The sequence below is a fragment of the Leptonychotes weddellii genome, chromosome 13 (assembly GCF_054177405.1).
Source record: "Leptonychotes weddellii isolate Sample4059 chromosome 13, ASM5417740v2, whole genome shotgun sequence".
Classification (NCBI taxonomy): Eukaryota; Metazoa; Chordata; class Mammalia; order Carnivora; family Phocidae; genus Leptonychotes; species Leptonychotes weddellii.
The window spans coordinates 67,146,789-67,166,756 of record NC_138381.1 but is presented as its reverse complement, the minus strand read 5'-3'; the positions used below and the strand labels follow the sequence as shown (position 1 = coordinate 67,166,756).

At 48.1% G+C, this 19,968-nt stretch overlaps 1 protein-coding gene across 2 annotated transcripts in view; it reads left to right on the top strand.

The window, feature by feature from the left end:
- Window positions 1-19,552, top strand: part of RNF10 (ring finger protein 10) — a 73,694-nt gene extending 54,142 nt beyond the window's left edge. Inside the window, exon 16 of one of the 2 annotated variants that reach the window (XM_081802059.1) lies at window positions 19,479-19,552. In XM_081802059.1, the coding sequence (XP_081658185.1) occupies window positions 19,479-19,537 (59 nt within the window). In that variant the 3' untranslated portion in view covers window positions 19,538-19,552. The remainder of the gene's footprint in view (window positions 1-19,478) is intronic. The other variant, XM_081802060.1, reaches the window with a different exon arrangement.
- The last annotated feature ends 416 nt before the right edge of the window (window positions 19,553-19,968 follow it).

The following is a 19,968-nucleotide window of genomic DNA, read 5'->3' as shown; positions in this document are numbered from 1 at the left end:
CTCCTTCTTCCTCTTCCACCCTGGGAAGCCCCTAGCTGCCTCAGGGCCTTTGCACTCAGTGTTGCTTCCATCTGGAACCTTCTGCCTCCTGGACTTCCCATGGCTGGTGTCTTATTATGTGTCTCAGCTCAAATTTTACCTCTTTAGAGTGTCTTTCCCTGAATGAATTGCCCTATTTAATGCTGTCCTCACGATGTCCTCACAATGGAGCCAGATGGCCTGGGTTTGAATCTCAGTAATGCTGAGATGCTCCTAGCTGTGTGGCCCTGGGCAAGTTGAGTGCCAGTTTCCCCAGCTGTAAAATGGGGATGGTGATAATTGCATGTACCCCATGGATTGTAGTAAAGATGACATTATTTAACACCTGCTCACAATGCTTGGCCCCTATTAGGTGCTTTACAAATATTTGTTATCATGCATAGAGCACTTGTCCCATCCTGGAATTATCCTGGTTGGTGGTGTTTACTTGCTTTTCCCCATTTCCCCCAATTAGAATGTGAGCTCCCTAAAGATGGTGGTTTCATCTGTGTTGTTCACTGCTGTGTCCCCAGTGCCTAGAACAATGTCTGGCTCATGGTAATGAACATTGGTTAAATCATCGAGTGGATGAATTAATGGCGCTCCTAGATCATTCTGCTTGCAGCCCTCCAGACATGCCATGCCTGCTCTCATCTTCTGCGCTTTGCATTTGCTCTTCCCTCTGCCTAGACCCATTCCCCAGAGGAAGGGAAGGGAACATGAAGGAAACACTGCTTTCTGGCTGCCCAGGTCTCGTTTCTTTTCTTTTAAAGATTTTATTTATTTATTTGAGAGAGAGTGTGCATGTGTGCATATGAGCGAGCTGGGGAGAGGGGCAGAAGGAGAGAGAGAATCTCAAGCAGACTCTGAGCTGAGCAGGGAGCCCAAAGAGGGGCTTGATCTCACGACTCTGAGATTATAATCTGAGCTGAAAATCAAGAGTTGGACGCTTAACCGACTCAGCCACCCGGGCACCCCTGCCCAAGTCTCTTCCTTTTTTTTTAAATTTTATTTATCTGATAGAGAGAGACACAGAGAGAGAGGGAACACAAGCAGGGGGAGTGAGAGAGGGAGAAGCAGACTCCCCACTGAGCAGGGAGCCCGAGGCGGGGCTCAATCCCAGGACCCCGGGACCATGACCTGAGCCGAAGGCAGACACTTAACGACTGAGCCACTCAGGCGCCCCCCAAGTCTCTTTCTTACTCCCTTCCTCACTGCCTCTTGCACCAGGCACTGGGAGAGAACAGCAAGTGAGAACCTAGACTTTCCAGGACTACAATCACCTGCTACCAGCCCCTTGTTCAGCAACTGAGGAGTCAGAGGCCCAGAGAGGGGAAAGGACTCAGCCAAGGTCATATAGTGAGTCGAAGGCAATGTTCTCCCCAGTGGACCCTACGTGTGTCACCTGGAGACTGTTTCCAATGTCCACGCTGGATCTGCCTTCCTACATGGGGCCTGGAGAGAGGTAGTGGGTGAGGGGTTGGGCCCTGTCTGTACGCTAGTGAGGCGGGGCCGGGGCAGCTTCTGACTTAGACTGACCCGAATCAGACTCCTGACACTTCTACTTATTAACCACGTAGCTTTGGGCTCTCTGAGCCTCAGTTTGCCCCCTGGTAAGATGAGGGGATGGAAGCCTACCACCCCGCCTCCTCGGGGTTGCTGGGCAGATCCTATTAAACATTCTCATACATTGAGCTTATTCTCACCTACCCTATGGGGGCAGGTATGAATTTTATCCCCATTTTCCAGGTAAGGAGGCAGGCTCAGAGTGGGCGAAAAAGTGACTTGCCCAAGATCACACAGCCAGCAAGAAATAGAGCAGGGATTCAAACCCAGGCAGGCTGACTTCAGGGCTCACTCCTTAGCCAGATGCTACAGCGCTGGGCACGCGGCCAGCGCTCCACAGACAGGACGCTGGGGAGACCTTGCTTTCCTGTCAGCTCCATCTTCTAGGACAACAACTCCTCACTGCAAAGCACATCTTTTTGTTAAGGTCCCTCCCCTCCAATCCCTGCTTGGAGACACAAGCCCTCTCAGCACCCTCCTACTGATGGATTTTCAGATTATCCCCATCTTGATTAGTTCCAGAGCCTCCCAGCAGAAGCAGGAGTTATTTTGGGGCCTTGATGGCTGCCTCTGACCTCCCCCTCCACCCCCCACCCCGTTGCACACACCTCTCCCACGGACTGCAGGGTTCATTAGCTACCGTTCCGGCTGCTCGCTCTCTGCCCCCTGCAGCCCTCAGCTCAGACTCCAGCCCCAACACCTGCTCTCCGCTCAGCTCATCTCCTCCCCTGCCCCACAGCCCTCCCCTGCCTTCCTGCTGTTTGGTCGGGGTGAAGGCTGCCCACTCTTTCCTGATCCTTGGCCCCTGACTCTGCCTCATAGCAGTGACCCTCCCTTCAGTTTTAGGATTTTTCCAGACTTGAGCAAAAATCTCACACACCATTTGGACACAGATATTTTTGGCTGGTGATCTGACTCCCTGTTCCTGTTGGAATTCATTCCCCAGGGTCATTCAGCCTGGGTGGGAGTGGCTCAGAAATTCCCAAGGATACATTTTATGGGATGTGCATCTTGCCACAGCTAATAAAAAAAATTCCCAAGGGGATGCAGGACACCCCCCTCCCCGCCGCCGCCGCCATGTTATGTCACAGTGCGTGGGGCTGACGTCACAGGGACGGGGCGTGGGCTCCGCTGTATCTGTCTGTTCTCTCTGCTTCTGGCTCTCTCTTCCAGCTCTGCGCTCTGCCAGGGCCGCCCGCAGGCCTTGCTTGCTTTTCAAAAATAACTCCTGAGTCTCACTGAGGTGGGGGGCTGCTTCCTTGGTGTCCCAGGCTGTGTGTTAATCCTTCCAACGCAAGACTTCCTGAAGCCATCTCTGGGCTGGGCTGGGGAGCTGGGTATCAGTTGTCTGGCTGAAGTAGTTCAGCTGCTGACATTGCTGTTTTAGTACTGATAGCCCTCAAGGAAGCAGGGCGAGTGAGTCCTTCCTGGCGCCCACCAAGTCATTCATTCATTCATTCATTTATTCAACGAGCATCTTCAGTGCCCATTGCCTGCAGAGCACACCTCTGGGTGGCCTGTTGCTTTTCCATGTATTTCTGAGTAATCTCCTTGGTCCTCTTCAAATTTCTACTTCCTTCTGTAAAGTAGGGGGATTTTAATTAGGGTGGCCAGTCCGTCCCAGAAGGAAACAGATGGCACGCTCAAATTGGGTAACTTGAGGAAGGCTGAATAAAGGGACTAGTTAGGTGTCAGCAGGGTGTTGGGGATTCACCAGGGTAGTGCGTTCCTGGGCAAGTTACAGCGTGAGAGCTCCTACCTCCTACACCTGGCTGCCAAGGGAGCAGTTCCCCCGGCTCAGAAGGGGTTGTATGGAGAGAACCACCTTGAGGGAGAAGCTGTGACCTTCTGTTGAGGAACAGCACCAGCCAGAGGTGCCCTGCAGGGAGGGAGTGCAGGAAGAACTATCCTGACCTCACTCTTCCTTCTCCTTTCCATATCTCCCTGGGGGCTCCCCATTGGCCAAACCTGATTAAAAGCCAAAGGATATAGGAGACTGTTGAGTCTGAACAAGTCAGTCTCCGTGGGCACAGAGCCGAGTGGAAGAGGGTGGAGAGTGGTTCTAGACAGGTAAATGGAAGATATTCCCCCAGTTTCTCACCTCCCAGTAGTCATAGTAGGTCACATGGATAAATGCTCAAAAACGTCAGCTCTTACCGTTTGTGCTTGTATTTGTTGTTCATTGGTGCATGACAGATTACTGCCAAATTCAGCAGTTTCAAAGCTTATGAACATTTCTTACCTCACACAATTTCTGTGGGTCAAGAATTGGGAGCAGCTCAGCTGGGTGGTTTTGACTCATGGTCCCTCCTGAGGTTGTAGTCAAGCTGTTGGCCTGCCATCTGAAGGCTGAGCTGGGAATGAAGGATCCAGCTGGCCCCCTTCCATGGCTGGTGCCCGGGTGCTGACTGTTGGCAGAAGCTCTCAATTCCTTGCCATCCAGACCTCTCCACAGGGCTGCTTGAAAATCCTCATGACTTGGTGGCTGGCTTCCCCCAGAAAGAGTGATCCAAGAGCAGAAGGCTCGATGAGTTTTTTGACCTAGTCTCAAAAATTTTCGACATCCTATGGGTTACCCGGGTCAGTCTTTTCAATGTGGAGGGGACTCCACGGGGGCAGGAACCATCGGAGTCCTTCTTAGAGGTTGACTACCACAGTTCGTAATACATTTGCTCATTTAATCCTTTCAACAATCCTATGAGCTTATCTAACGAAAGAAAACAAAATGAAACGAAACAAAAACCTAACAAACATGAGGCACCTGGCTGGCTCAGTCGGTGGAGCATGTGACTCTTGATCTCAGGGTCATGGGTTTGAGCCCCACATGGGACACGGAGCCTACTTAAAAAACAAGAACAATAAACAAACAAAACAAATTCTATGAGGGAAGTATTATTGTTATTACTATTGTCACTTTTCTGTTGGGGAGATAGAGGCACAGAAAAATAAAATAATGCCCAAGATTACGCAGCTAGTAAGTAGTAAAGCCAGGAATTCAACCCAGGTGGTCTCTCTCTTTTTTTTTTCTTTTTAAAGATTTATTTATTTTAGAGAGAGAGAGAGAGAGAGTCTGAAGCTGACTCTGTGCTGAGTGCAGAGCCCGACCCGGGGCTCGATCTCATGACCCAGAGATCACGACCTCAGCCAAAACCAAGAATCGGATACTTAACTGACTGAGCCACCCGGGCACCCCAACCCAGGCGGTCTTTTTTAAAAAATCAATTTTATTGGGGTATAATTCACATACAATAAAAAACACTAACAGAGTCATAGAACATTTTCCTCCCCCCCCCCCCAAATGTTTCCTCATGCCCCTTTGCGGTCATTTCTGGGCTCTGCTCCGGCCAATCATCTGCTTTTTGTCACTATAGATGGTTTTGTCTGTTTAGAACTTCATGTAAATGAAACCACACAGTATGTTCCTTTTCGTGCCTGGCTTCTTTTGTTGAACAAAAATGTTTGCAATGTTCATCTATATTATTACATGCATTGGTAATTTTTTCTTTTTTATTGCTGAGTAGTATTCTGCATAGATATAGGAGAAGTCCCTGATCCAGTTTTCCTGTTCAATGACATTTGGGTTGTTTTCAGTTTGGGGCTATTATGAATAAAGCTGGTATGAACTTCATGTAAAAGTCTTTGTATGGGGGCGCCTGGGTGGCTCAGTCGTTAAGCGTCTGCCTTTGGCTCAGGTCATGGTCCCAGGGTCCTGGGATCGAGCCCCACACTGGGCTCCCTGCTTCTTGGGAAGCCTGCTTCTCCCTCTCTCACTCCCCCTGCTTGTGTTCCCTCTCTCTCTGTGTCTCTCTCTGTCAAATAAATAAATAAAATCTTAAAAAAAAAAGTCTTTGTATGGACTTGTGTTTCATTTATCTCAAGTAAAAAGCTAGTGGAATTGCTAGATCAAATGGTCAGTGTATATTAACCTTCGTAAGAAACTGCCAAACTTTTCTAATGTATCTGTGTCATTTTATACTCCTACCAGCAGAGGATGTGAGTTCTAGTTGTATCATATCCTCACCAACATTTTGTATCACCATTAATTTTAGCCATTCTAATCTGTGTATATCTTTTTAATTTAATTTAATTTATCTATTAGAGAGAGAGAGAGGGTGTGTGAGAGAGAGCATGAGTGGTGGAGGGAGAGGGAGAAGCAGACTCCTCTGCTGAGCAGAGAGCCCGACGTGGGGTTTGATGTCAGGACCCTGAGATCATGACCTGAGCGGAAGGCAGATGCCACCCAGGCGCTCCTAATCTGTGTATATCTTATTGTAGTTTCAATTTGTACTTCCCTGTCAGCTAAAGATATTGAGCATCTTTTCATGTGCATATTGGTCATTTGTGTGTTCTTTTTTGGGAAGTATTTATCTGATTCTTTTGCCTATGTTTTACTGAGTTATTTGTCTTCTCATTATGTAGTTGTAAGAGTTCTTTATCTATTCTTGATATAATTTCTTTGTGAGATACACACAGACACATCCATAAAATGAATATTTTCTATAAGCTTGCTGCTTACAGTTTCATTTTTTAATAGTATATTTCAAAGAACAGAAGTTCAAAATTTTGATGAAGTCCTATTTATCAATTAATTGCTTTTATTAATTGTGCTTTTGTGTGCTTAAGAAATTTTTGCCTACCCCTAGGCCACAGAGGTTTTCTCTTATACTCTTCTCTAGAAGTTTCATAGTTTTGGTTTTTGCATTTAGGTCTCTGATCGATTTGGAGTGAGTTTTTGATATGGTGTGAGGTAGGGGTCACGGTTCATTTCTTCTTTGGCACAGACATGTTCTACCAGCTTCCTTTCCCCACTGAATCATCTCGGCACCTTTGGCAAAATCAGTTGATTGGATGCATATGGATTTTTGGAATTCAGTCTGTTTCATTGATCTATATGTCTATCCTTATGCTAATTCCACACTGCCTTGATTACTGCAGACTTAGAGTAATTCTTGAAATCAAGTAACATTAGTGTTGCAACTTTGTTCCTGTTTTTCAAAATTGTTTTGGCTCTTCTAGTTTGTCTGCATTTCCATATACATTTTAGAATCTACTTGATAATTTCTACAACAACAACAAAAAAACCTGCTGAAATTTTATTTTATTTTATTTTATTTTTAAAGATTTTATTTATTTGACAGAGAGAGAGACAGCGAGAGCAGGAACACAAGCAGGGGGAGTGGGAGAGGGAAAAGCAGGCCTCCCAGGGAGCAGGGAGCCCGATGCGGGGCCCAATCCCAGGACCCCGGGATCACGGCCCGAACCGAAGGCAGACGCTCAATGACTGAGCCACCCAGGCGCCCCAAACCTGCTGAAATTTTAATCAGGATTGCCTGAATCTATAGAATCGGTATGGGGTGAAGTGACATTTTATACGTGAATGTGGTATATCTCTCCATCTATTTAGGCCTTTCATTTCTCTCAGTACGATTTTAGAGTTTTCAGTGTACAAATCTTGCACATGTTTTATTAACTGCATCCCTAAATATTTTATGTTTTTTGATGCTTTTGGAAATGTTTTCATACATTTAACTTCCCAATTGTTCGTTGCTGGTTATAGAGAAATGCATTTTTATATATTGACCTTGTATCCTTTCATTTTGTTAAACAAGGTTCTAATAGTTTTGTTTTGTAAATTTCTAGGATGTTCTACGTGCATAATCATGCCATCTGCAAATAAACACAATTTAACTTCATCCTTTCCCCATTTTTTTCTTCCCTTGTTGTCCTGGCTAGGACCTCCAGTCCTATGTTGCATAGAAGTAGTGAGAGCAGATATTCTTGCCTTGTTCCCAATCTTAGGGGTGAAATTGTTTAAACTTTCAGCATATGTTAGCTGTAGGTTTTTTGTTTTAAAGATTTAAATTTTTTTTTAAATTTCTCATTTATTTAAGATTTTATTTATTTGTCAGAGAGAGAGAGCACAAGCAGGGGGAGAAGCAGGCAGAGGGAGAGGGAGAAGCAGGCTCCACGCTGAGCAGGGAACCCAATGTGGGACTTGATCCCAGGACCCTGGGATCGTGACCCGAGCGGAAGGCAGACGCTTAACTGACTGAGCCACCCAGGCATCCCTCTTTTTAATTTATTTTTAAAAGATTTTATGTATCCATTTGAGAGAGAGAGAAAGAGAGAGTGAGTAGAGGGGGAGAATCTTTAAGCCAAATTCTCGCTAAGCATCGAGCCTGACACGGGGCTCGATCCCATGACCCATGAGATCACAACCCCAGCTGAAACCAAGAGTTGGACACCCAACCAACTGAGCCACCCAGGCGCCCCTAAAAAAATTTTTTTTAAAGTAATCTCTTCGTGGGGCTCGAACTCATGTCCCGGAGATCAAGAGTCTCATGCTCTACTGACTGAGCCAGCCAGGTGCCTCAGCTGTAGGTATTTTGAAGCTGCCCTTCAACAGGTTGAAGAAATTCTCTTTATTTTGGCCCTGCTCAAGTTTGTTTTTGTTTTTAAATCATGAATGGGTGTTGATTGTATCAAATGTCTTCTCACATCAATTGGCATGACCATGAAGTGGATCCAGATATATCCTTTAGAAAAAATTGAGGTGAGACTCACCTAACATACAATTAACCGTTTTTAAAGTGAGCCCTTCCGTGGCATTGCCCAACCACCTCTATCCAGTTCCAAAACACCTTTATCACCCTGCAAGGAAACCCTGCACCCATTAAGAAGTTACTCTCCATTCTCCCTCCTCACAGCTCCTGGCAACCATCAATTTGCGTTCTGTCTCTATGGATTTACCTATTCTGGACCCTTTGTATGAATGGGGTTGTACAATATGTGACCTTTCGTGTCTGGCTTCTTTCACTTAGCATAACATTTTTGAGGTTGATTGACACTGCAGCATATAGAAATACTTTATTTCTTTTTTTTTAAAATATTTTATTTATTTATTTGACAGAGACACAACGAGAGAGGGAACACAAGCAGGGGGAGAGGGAGAAGCAGGCTTCCCACCAAGCAGGGAGCCTGACCCAGACTGGGGTACGATCCCAGGACCCTGGGGATCATGACCTGAGCCGAAGGCAGACACTTAACGACTGAGCCACCCAGGTGCCCCTAGAAGTACTTTATTCCTTTTTATGGCTGAGTAATATTTCATTGTATGGAAACACCACAATTTCTTTACCCAGATGTATTCTTTTTTAATATTTTATTTATTTATTTGACACAGAGAGAGACACAGCGAGAGAGGGAGCACAAGCAGGAGCAGTGGGAGAGGGAGAAGCAGGCTCCCCGCTGAGCAGGGAGCCTGATGCAGGCTCGATTCCAGGACGCTGGGACAATGACTTGAGCCGAAGGCAGACGCTTAACGACTGAGCCACCCAGGAGCCCCTACCCAGATATATTCTTAACCACTATTCTATGTTGTCTTTCCACATGCCAGGTGCTGTCGTTAGCTCTCCAGATAGAGCAGAGAACAGAGGAGAATTGGCCTTCCCCAAGTGGAGTTAGTCTCTTCTGGAACTTAGTATGCTCTCTGACGATCATGTATGTCCATTCCTGATCACACTGGAGGCCCTGTCTGTTCCTGCTCATTCATCTCCATAGCCCCAGTGTTTAGCCCTCTGCTCTTAGCTGACCAGATAGGTGTTAATCTGGGAAGGCTTCATGGAGGAAGCAGCTTTTGAGCGGAGCCTTGAGGTTTGAGGAGGAGAGCAGTTTCCTTGAGCCCACAGTGATTAATAATAATAACCATCGTTTATCAAGCACATACTATGTGCCACACACTGCAATGAACGTGTTAACTTCCCAGGGTCAGCCAGCTAGTGAGGGGCAGAGGAGAGTTTGGATTTGAACCGAGACCCACACCCATAAGTACTGCCTTGTAACGACTGCCTTTCCAAGCCTGGTTCTAGATTGGGGTTGGGTTTTTTTCTTCTCTGTATTCTACCTCCCCTGTCGTTCTTCTTCTGGGGACATCTGGATGGGACTAGAGAGTGACTGCATGACGGGCAAAGCTTGGATTTGGGGCACCCCACGTCTTGGGAAGGACTCTTCAGCTCCTATCCTTCCGGGTCCTTTGTACTTAGTTGGAACCTGGGCCTCTGGGGGACCCTCTGTCCTTTGTAGCACCCTTTCCTCCCCCAGCCTCCCTACTCCTCCTTCCTTAGCCCCTCTAACTCATCGGGCTGTGCTGGAGTCTGTGGGGAAAGGAGCAGGATTTCGGCTAAATATAAACCAGGCTGTTCCAGTTTCCAAATAGAACAAAGGAGCAGGGTGTTAAGTTGATTTTTATAAATAAAGAGAGAGGGAGTGAGAGAATATTTTTTCGAGATGTTTAATAAAATCGCCTGTGAGAGGCAGGAAAATCACTGGGCTGCAGTGGGAGGGTTTGGAGGAGGAAGGGGGTGAGAGAGAGGGTGGGAAGTGCTTCCTCCTTCCTGCTGTGATCCTTGCCAGTGTCCTTGTCCTTTTCCTGGGACCAGGGAGGGATGGTGGGGCAGAGGGGGCCAAGAGGCAGGGGCGGGACATGAGGGTCCTCGGGAGGAGGAGGAGGAGGACAAGGAAGGCTCATAAGCATAACAGCTACTGCGTATGGAGCACCCACTGCACCCCAGGTCCCCGGCTAGTGTATGCATCCTCTCGCCAAATGCGCACCAGCACGCCGAGGCTGGGCTGCTCGACACTGGGCGCTCTGCGATCTAGTCCCTGCCTGCCTCTCTGACCTCATCTCCCTGCTCTCTCCCCCTGGCTCACTTCACTCCCACCATGCCAGCTCCAATGCCTTCTCCAACTCATTCCCTTCTCAAGGCCCGAGTGCCTGCGCTTCACTCTGCCTCAAGGTCTCCCAGCCAACTCCTGCTCGTTGTTCGTTCGGAAGAAGCAATGCCACTTTTTCTTGACCCCCTGTCTAAGAGCGAGCTCATGCTTGCCCCCACCCCAGTTATGAGCACACTGCCTTGTTTCATTTTCTTTATTCTCATGTCACTTCTTTTTTTTAAAAGACTTTATTTATTTGAGAGAGAGAGAGCTTGAGAGAGAGAGAGATCACAAGCTGGGGGGAGGGGTAGAGGGAGAAGCTGACTCTCCACTGAGCTGGGAGCCCTATGCGGGGCTCAATCCCAGGACCCTGGGATCATGACCTGAGCCGAAGGCAGAAGCTTAACGACTGAGCCACCCAGGCGCCCCTCTACTATTTTATAAGGCTTCCAGCATGGTGGAAGAGGGGACTTAAGGGGATGTCTCTGGCACCTGGAGGTTGGGGGGGGTGACTAGACACAACTCTGGAGGACCAAAGTGGGGGTGTCAATGAAAAGCCAAATTGTCACCATCACCTGCATCTTTAAACAAAGTGTGTGACCTATAAAAATTATTAAGCAGATCTTTTGGGGAGCCATCAGGTAGAGAGTTTTACTCAATATCACCCAAAGGAGAGCTAATCTGTGCCTTGGGGAGTGGCACAGAACTTCTCATCTCAGGAAGTGGAAGGGATGCCAGGGGAAGCAGAGATATTTTGCACTCCCACCCACCTGCTCCCCTTCTCCCCCGGCTCCGCTCACAGTGCTATGTCAGATGGGGGTGGGCTAGGAACAAGCAGCTGCACATGCCCCCAGGGCCCGAGGGGAGGTGGCTGGGCCTTTCTGCTGACGTCAAGTTCTGCCTCACCAGGTACTGCGTGGCTTGGACGAGTCACACAGCTCCCTCCGAGTCTCAGTTTCTTCCTCTGTAAGATGGAGATGGTGACATTTGCTTGGTTATGGAAGATTAGGGATATGCATTATATGTCAGGAACCCGTACTTCAAACACATGGTGGATGCTCAGTAGAACAGGTGAAAGCTGCCGTTTTCTTATTTATTATTACCTTTCTCTGGGTTATAATCTAACTGCGCACAGGCTCTATCACTCCGTTCGCTGAATAGCTACTGTCTGCCAGGTTCTGGGCTAAGCAGTCTAGGTGGGGTATCTTGTTGCATTCCCCGCACCACTTCCACAAAGTAGGTATTATCATTATCATCATCATACTATCATAATATCACATTGTCATCATACTGTTATTATTATGAGTGAGGCAAATGGGGCTCGCAAGGGGGAAGTGACTTGCCCAAGGTCACACAGCCAGAACTGAGCAGCCCTGGGCCTGAAATCCAGGTAGGCTCAAATGAAGATCTTGGGCTTTTCAATATTATGCAATCCTGTCTCTCAGGTCTAAGGAATCAGGGGGCTTTCTGGAGCTACAGGGGTTAGAGCCTGGGATAAGTGGGGAGTGACAGGGCCAGAGAGGGTCACGGTGAGAAGCAGAGGCCTGGCCTTGATTAAGAGGTCAGTGAGGGAGCCGGGGCTGGAGTGGTGGGATTAGGGAGTGATGCTGCAGTTTGAGGGGCTGTGGCTCCCAGCCTCTGACTCACTCACACGGAGCAGCTCAGTTCCCAGGCGCAGAAGATGCTATTTATAACCTGCAGGTTCTAGCAGCCTCCAGAGCATGGAGCCTTGCAGCTACCTGGGGCCCTTCTCCCTGGGCTGCACAGCAAGGAGGGGAAGGCAAGTGGTGGGGGAAGGCCACCAGCTGAGCCTCCTTTCTCCTTGCTCTGGACACTCTGATCAAACAAAATGCACACCCAAGGGCCCCATGGCTCACGCCGGGGCTGTCTAGCTTGTCATGAGCAGAGTGCCTGGCACCTAAGACGCCTGAATGACTGAATGAGTGAATGAATGAATAGCAGTAGCTCCAGGGTTTTTTAAAATTGATTAATTAATTTGAGAGAGCAGAGCGAGAGAGAGAGAGCACAAGCTGGGGGGAGGAGCAGGGGGAGAAGCAGACTCCCTGGGATCATGACCTGAGCCAAAGGCAGACGTTTAGCTGACTGAGCCACCCAGGCGCCCCTCCAGGTTTTTTTTTTTTTATTGGGTCAGATCATGTCATTTCTCTGCCCCAAACTCTCCAGTGCTTTTTCATCTCATTTGGAGTAAAAGCCAAAGTCCTCCTAGTGGCCTACAAAGCTCATACACCATCTGGACCCTGCTTCTTCTGACTTCCTACCCTCCCTCCTGCCTACTTCGCTCCAGAGGCCGCTTCACGGCTCTTGGGAACACACTAGGTATGTTCCTACCTTGGGGCCGCTGCTCTGTTTCCTCCCCCTGGGACACTCTTCCTCCAGATCCTGGCAGGTCTTCCTCCCTCACCTCCTTCAGCTCTTTGCTTAAAGGCCAACTTCTTGCGAGGCCTTCCCTGACCATTCTACTTAAAACTGCACCCACGCACGGCACCTGGGTGGCTTAGTCAGTTAAGTGACTTTTGATTTCGGCTCAGGTCATGATCTCAGGGTTGTGAGATCAAGCCCTGCATTGGGCTCCCTGCTCAGTGTGGAGCCTGCTTAAGAGTCTCTCTCTCCCTCTGCCTTTGCCTCTAACCCCCCCACCCCAGCACATGCACAAGCTCCCGCATGTGCTCTCTCTCTCTCTCAAAATAACAGCAACAAAAAACCCTGCACCTTATACAATACACTCCTTATTCTGTTTCCTTGCTCAGTTTTCCCCCACAACAGTTACCATTATCTAATATGCTGCACATATTACTAATTTCTCCTTTGTCTCCTTTTAGAATGTTGGTTCCAGAGGGCCGAAATTGTTGTCTGTTTTGCTCACTGCTGCATCCCTAGCGCCAAGAACAGTGCCTGGCACATGTATAGTGCTCAAAACATTTGCTGACTGTGTGTGTTCAGGGAGATTTTCATGGACTTGCTGTGTAAGCTTGGACAGCCAACTTCACCTCTCTGGGCCTTAGTTTGTTGGACTCTGTGGCCTCCCAGTGTGGACAGTCCGAGGGCTCTCTTGCTTCAGCCTGGCTCCTGAGATTTTTTTCCTTGCTAAAAGGAGAGCTGGCCAAGGCCTGGCTTGATATTTTTTTCCCAGACTAGACTTCTCTGTGCAAAGTGTTCAAGTGTGTGAGCGGGCATGTGCCAACACTCTTGGGTCTGTGAGGGGCTTTGAGCAGATGCGTATGTGTGAAGGAGCCTCCACATGTATTTGGGAACCTGGTGGAGATAGGACATTCCAGCAAAATGTCAGCACAGGTCCTAATTCTGTCTTCCTGCTTCTTTTTGTTTCCAATGGAGCAAAAAGTAGAAATTTCCAAGGGCATGGCAGACCCTTCTCGAATGAACTGATGGAAACACCCACTTCTCTGGAGATACAAGGAAAGAGCTTGTTGGCTGTGAATCCCCGTACCTGTAACAGGCTGTTTCCACTTCCTCAGGACCAGCTGTGAGAAACCCACAGCAGAGCTGCCCACCTTCCAATAAGGGAAGCCCGCAAAACTGCGAGCTTCAATGGGGATGCCAGGCCCATTTTTAGATCTCATCTGTTCTTAATGGGAGATGGGTCCAAACTTTCCCAGGTTTCTAGAATAACCCCTGGCTGGTCTTCCTCCCTCATCTCCTCAGGTCTCTGCTCAAATGCCAACTTCTCATGAGGCCTTCCCTGACCATTCTACTTAAAACTGCACCCATGCAATACATTCCTGACTCCCTTCCCTGCTCAGTTTTTCTTCCTGACACTTGCCATTATCTAACACACTGTATAGATTATTGATGGGCTTTGGAGTTTATTAGTATGTTCACACGCTATCCCATGATTACACGATCTCTTCTGCTTCGGCACACCCCAGGCCTACCTAGCACAGTACCTGGCATCTGGTAGGCAGGCATCGCTACATTTTTGTTAGAAAAGTTAATTTTCATAAGTAATGGGCGGAGGGCAACACTGTCATTTTACAGATGATGAAACGGAGACTCAGCAGTGACATGACTTGCCCAAAGTCACACAGCCGGGACATGAATCCCGGCAGACAGCTGACTCAGGTTGAACAGGGAAGGAGAGAGGACACTCCCGCCCAGGGGCCACGATACTTTGGGAAAAGAGACTTGACTTTTGAAGGATGAGCCAGGGCCTCAGAGGGCTTGGGTGTTTGGGAGACAGAGAAAATTGAGTTCAAATCCCAGGACTGTCATTATCTGTGCCTTCGGACAAGTCCCTGGTTTTCACCACACGAGCCTCAGTTTCTCCATCTGTAAAACAGGCACATCAACCCCTAGCCTACACAAAGCCCTTGGGAGTATTCATTGAGATATTTCAGCCAAATGCCTGGCACTGGGCTAGGCTCAGTACATCCCAGGCCCACCCTGACCTCCCAAGTGACCTCGCAAACCTCTCTCCCAGTTCTTCCAGCCCTCCAGCCCTCCATATTGAAATGCCCCAACATCCGGGCTAGGGCGGAGAGATCACGTGATGAACAATTCTCCCGCGCGTGCGCAGCTTTCGCCTCACGTGGCTAGGTGCCACACAAGTGCGCAGGTGTGAGGCGGGAGGGAAGCCGTGCTCCCGTTGGGAGAGGTGGGACTGGTAAGTTCTCGCCTCAGCTGGAGCTCCGGGTCGTAGAGCCCCTGGGTGTGCGCTTGAGTGGGAGAGAGAAAGCAAAGACCTTCTAGAACCTTAGACAAGGTTCTCTTGGCCTTTCTATTTTTGAGGGAGGCTTTGCCAGACTCCTGGGGCCGAGACAAACCCCTGCTCGGGGAGGGGTAGATGGGGCCACCGTGACACCGGGCAGCCCTGCTGGGCGACCCTTCCTCGTTGGGAGGAGGAGGCAGCCGTGAGCGTTCAGCCCGTGTCTGGTTTTCAGCATTGGGATACAGTGATGTAGGCCCAGCTGGGGAGACAGACATTCCCTGGGAAGTGTAAACTGAGCGGAAAGCAGAGGGATGAGTCTGAGTTAGTCTGAAAAAGAAGGGAGAAGAAGTGGTTGCAGACAGTTCTAGGGACAAAGAGGGCAAAGGCCTTCAAGTGGGAAGAAGCCTGGTTGGTCGAGAGTCCTGAGGCTGGGACGGTGGCCGTGCGAAGAATTTTGGACTTGATCCTAAACACTGGAAAGCCACCGAAGCTGGGGAATAATGTGATCTTTATAGCCCTGCATTGAATATTTTGCCTTGCCTTCTCGTTCAAAAAAATGGATTTTTGAATTCCACACCTGCTATTCTAATTTTTTTTTTTTTTTGAGAAGTAGAAAATAAGAGAACAATGGAATACATATATACCTCCAGGATTAAATGTGCTAACAGATGCAAACTGCCTAGCATTCTGTATGTGGTCTATAAATGGTAGTTCCCTTGTCTTTCCTCTAAATTCCATTCCACAATTTCTCCTATTCCAGGAGCATGGAAGGAGACCGATCTTCCCTGCAGACCAAAGATAAATTTCATTTGAAGTACTCTGGATGGATGAAAAATCTGGATTGGTTCAAAAGATCAAAAGGTGATTGTTTTACCAAATGGTTATTCAAATAGTAAGCTTGCCCCGATCACATAACCTATGTTTTGATTTATGGAAATACAATTTGTATTGAACTTTTTTAGGAGCACGTTTATCGCGTAAAACGAGAACAAATTGCACAATGTGAGAACCCACGTCTGTGTTGTTTCTTACTAAGATCACCACCTTTCTGGCCACATTGTAGGCTCTTGAATATTTGTGTGATTGATTTAAATACTGGAATATGTTTTCTGCTAAATCTCCAGTTGGGCACCAGTTCTGCGGTTCTCCCTTTATAGTTGTTAACATGAATTTTGATGACATGAAAAAGCTTGTTCTCCGAATTATATTTAGCTCATACAAACTCTACTGCACAATTATGTTGTAAAGAGGAATTAGGTTTTATCTTTAAGTTGTTATTATAGCCTTGTGAGAAGGTGAACGTTGAGAATAAGCATAAAGTAGTAGCATATCGTATTATTAATTTTGCTACTTTTTAAAAACACTGCGGGCAGGGCCTAGAACAGACTGACACCCGTGGTAGGTGTATCAGTCAGGGTCTGTAAGAAACAGATGGCACACTCAAATTAGATAATTAGGGGAGGATTTAAGAGAGAGACTATATACAAAGGTCGGTAAGGTGTCGGGAAACCATAAGGATAGTGCAGAACCCAGGAGGCTCGTCATAACTAGGGTCTTTATCATTTCTAGATCTGAATGTTGAAAGGAGGGAGAAATTACAGAACCCAGAAAGAGAGGGCCCCCTTGAGGAGGAGTGGTGACCTGTTATCTATAGGCCCAACCAACTGGACCAGACCCCAAGGTGATCTGGGGCAGGGGGATGGGGGGGCACTGCAAGAATAAATACTTTGACCTCACCCTCCTTCTGCCCTCCAGTATTCTGCTGTGCCCAGATGGAAGCTAAGAGGACAAAGGAGTGAGTTGATGTAGTTTATTTTTTTTATGTAGTTTATTTATTTTTTTTGAAGATTTTATTTATTTATTTCAGAGAGAGAGAGCACAGTGGGAGAGGGAGAAGCAGACTCCCCGCTGAGCAGAGAGCCTGATGTGGGGCTCAATCTTAGGACCCTGAGATCATGACCCGAGCTTAACCGACTGAGCCACCCAGGCGCCCCGTGTTGAGGTAGTTTAGACAGGTGAGCACCCCAGGGCAAACAGCAGAATGGGTAGAAAAGTGGATCTGAAGGGGCAAATGGAAAATATCTGGTGGAGAAGACTTCATTTCCTTGTTGAGTAAAGACATTTAAATCTTGGTATTTTAGTAAGAAAATAAAAGAACCTTTAGGAACGGCACTCTGGTAGTAGGTTGAGGGTTATTGTTCACTTGTTCATTCTTCTAGTGAACGTACCATAAAAAGCATTGTGCTGGGCATTTTGAGAGAAGCCCAGCAATGGCAGAAGAATCCCAGACATGCAATGAATTTTCCTTCTTGATGCATGTATGTAAAAAAAAGTTTATTACCAAAGTATAGTTGATATACAATGTTCTATTAGCTTCAGGTGCACAGCACAGTGATTCAACAATTCTATACATTACTCAGTGCTTACCAGGATGAGTGTAGTCACCATCTGTCACCATATAATGTCACTGATGCATGTATTTTTAAGAACACATCCCCACTCTATCAAAGCACCTGTTTAGAGCTCTGAATAGTAAACATGACCCCCCTGGTCTCAAAATTAGATACTGCACCCCCAGAAGCAAGTGAGGTCAGTTAAATCACCCAGGTTCTGAATCTCTTGGGGGGCGCCTGGCAGTTAAGTTCCTTGCCATGTGGGTACCTACTAGGTAGTAGTGAATAGTCATTTTTCAGGCAAGGGGAGCAGAGTAGGATTTATCGGTACCACTCTGGAAATTGGACTTGCTGTTGCTTTTTTTTTTTTTTAAGATTTTTATTTATTTATTGAGAGAGGTAGTGATAGAGAGAGAGCATGAGAGGGGGAGAGTCAGAGGGAGAAGCAGACTCCCCGCCGAGCAGGGAGCCCGATGCAGGACTCGATCCCGGGACTCCAGGATCATGACCTGAGCCGAAGGCAGTCGCTTAACCAACTGAGCCACCCAGGCGCCCCTTGCTGTTATGAATGGAGTTGATTGTGGTCTCACATGTTCTGAATCTGTGAAATCATGCCCCTCTTTAATGAGGTCCTCTTGGAGGAGGAGGGAACGGTTCTCCTTTACTGACAGGACTCTGACAAGCAAATCAATTTGTTCCATTTGTTTCCTCTTTGAAAACAGCAATCCTCGAGCCTTACATAATCTAATCTTCATGCCTCGCTGGTTTGTTCTGTCCTCCTGAGGAATTGGCAGATGGTGCCAATGCGGAGACCCGCGCGCACACACGCCTCGCAAGCCTCATGGTAACAGGAGAGTTGCTCACAGAGTCTGTCTCTTTGCTGTGGGGTCCCTCGCTGGCATTTGCTTCCCTGGATCAGTTTGCTCTTTAGCATTCCTCAGGCACCACTGGCTTCTTGCCTCGGGCTCTCATTCCAAGATTAATTGGAAATGCTGAAAGCAGATAAAAAGAGAACAGAAAGTGAAGTTGAAAGGGCAGAGAATTTGCTGGATCTTTTCTAAAAGCCCTCCTCCATTAAAGGCTGAGTGTCTTCGGAGTGTTAGCTGCAGACCTTCAGCTTCCTCATCCAGCCCGGTCCCCGTCTCCGTCTCTGTTGCTGGGTTACCCAGAGCCCAGGGACAGGGCTGGCTGTGTCAGGGCTGGGGGAGCAGAGATCTGCTTCAGAAGGTCTCTGGAATTCTCTGTTTCCCTCGCCTCTCTCTCCCTCTCTCCTCTCTCTCTCAGTGACTCACACACCAGCAGGAATGATTGTTCTCCAGATAGGGCAGTTGCCTAGAATCCACCTTCAGACCAGTGATGTCAGCCTCGCTAAAGGAGAATTATCTCGGACTCTGTAAGGTGAGGAGCCTCCCCTCGGGGCCCTGTCAGCCAGAGACACTGCCTATCCATCTCATCTGAAAACGGGGACACTGCGGCTTCTGAGGAAGCAAGGGCTTCTCGGACATCCTGTGCTGGGGATAGTTCTACTGATGCTCAGGCCTGGGAATCAGCGGATCTGCGCTGGAACAGGCTTTCGAGTGTGAAAATACTGACATACTTCCACGTGAATTGGTAAATAATTCTACCTTTGAGCTCCCAGTGCCTCCCATCCCTCTGCTACTACCGAAGTCTACGGCCGAGAGGGTCTTACTGTGGGTGACGTCATGAGGAGCCCCGCCATTCCCTGCGGCAACGTTGAGTTTCCTTTGCTGAACCCGCTTTGTTTCCAACCTCCCGGTACCAGGCGGGCTCCTTGCTGTAGGGCCAGGCACAATTCCAAGTGCTACAGATGTAACCGCCCTGCTCACAGTCTGCACTGTTGGCTGACTCTGATTTTGGATGAAACCTCCAGGCAATTAAAACCTAGAACCCTCCTGCCTGTGGGCAAGAACAGGCCTGGCCCTTAAAGGTCACACGGACTTTCCTGCGGGCTGGTCACTCGGACCCAGATTTGTAGATACCACAGAAACAATCTGTCTGAAGGCGAAAGCCAGACCAAACCTTGTCAGTGCATCTTTCAATTCCATTTCCCCCCTACTGAGTCCAAGCGCAGGGGACTCATTTCCATGAAAACAGTAATGCTTTGCTGCTTTTATTTGTTACTCCTGCACTAAATATTAGGTGACCACCTATCAGTGTCAGTCCCTGCGACAGTGCTGGATATCCGGTAGTGACTAAAACAGGCCCATCTCTGCTTTCGTGGGACACACAGTCTGGGGGCAGGACGGGTAATAAAGGAGGCCACCGTGCTTGGAGTGCTGACCGGTCACCCGAACATGGGTTGCATCTCAGCTCATGAAAACTACCCGGTTGTAATGGTGACTTCCAGCATGTTGTGTACTGATGGTGTGTATCCGCACCACAGAGTGCAGGGGGTGTGGTACCGCACTAAAAGGTGGGGGAACGAGGACTCCTGCATCCAGTCAAGACCTCAGAGAGGCTAAGAACTGCTCCGGATGGAGGAAGGAAAGGGAGTACGATTCTGAATGAGACCAACAGTCCTGCTATGTTCTAACATTTGGAGATCAGATATGCTGTTCTTAGAGGATGGTAGCC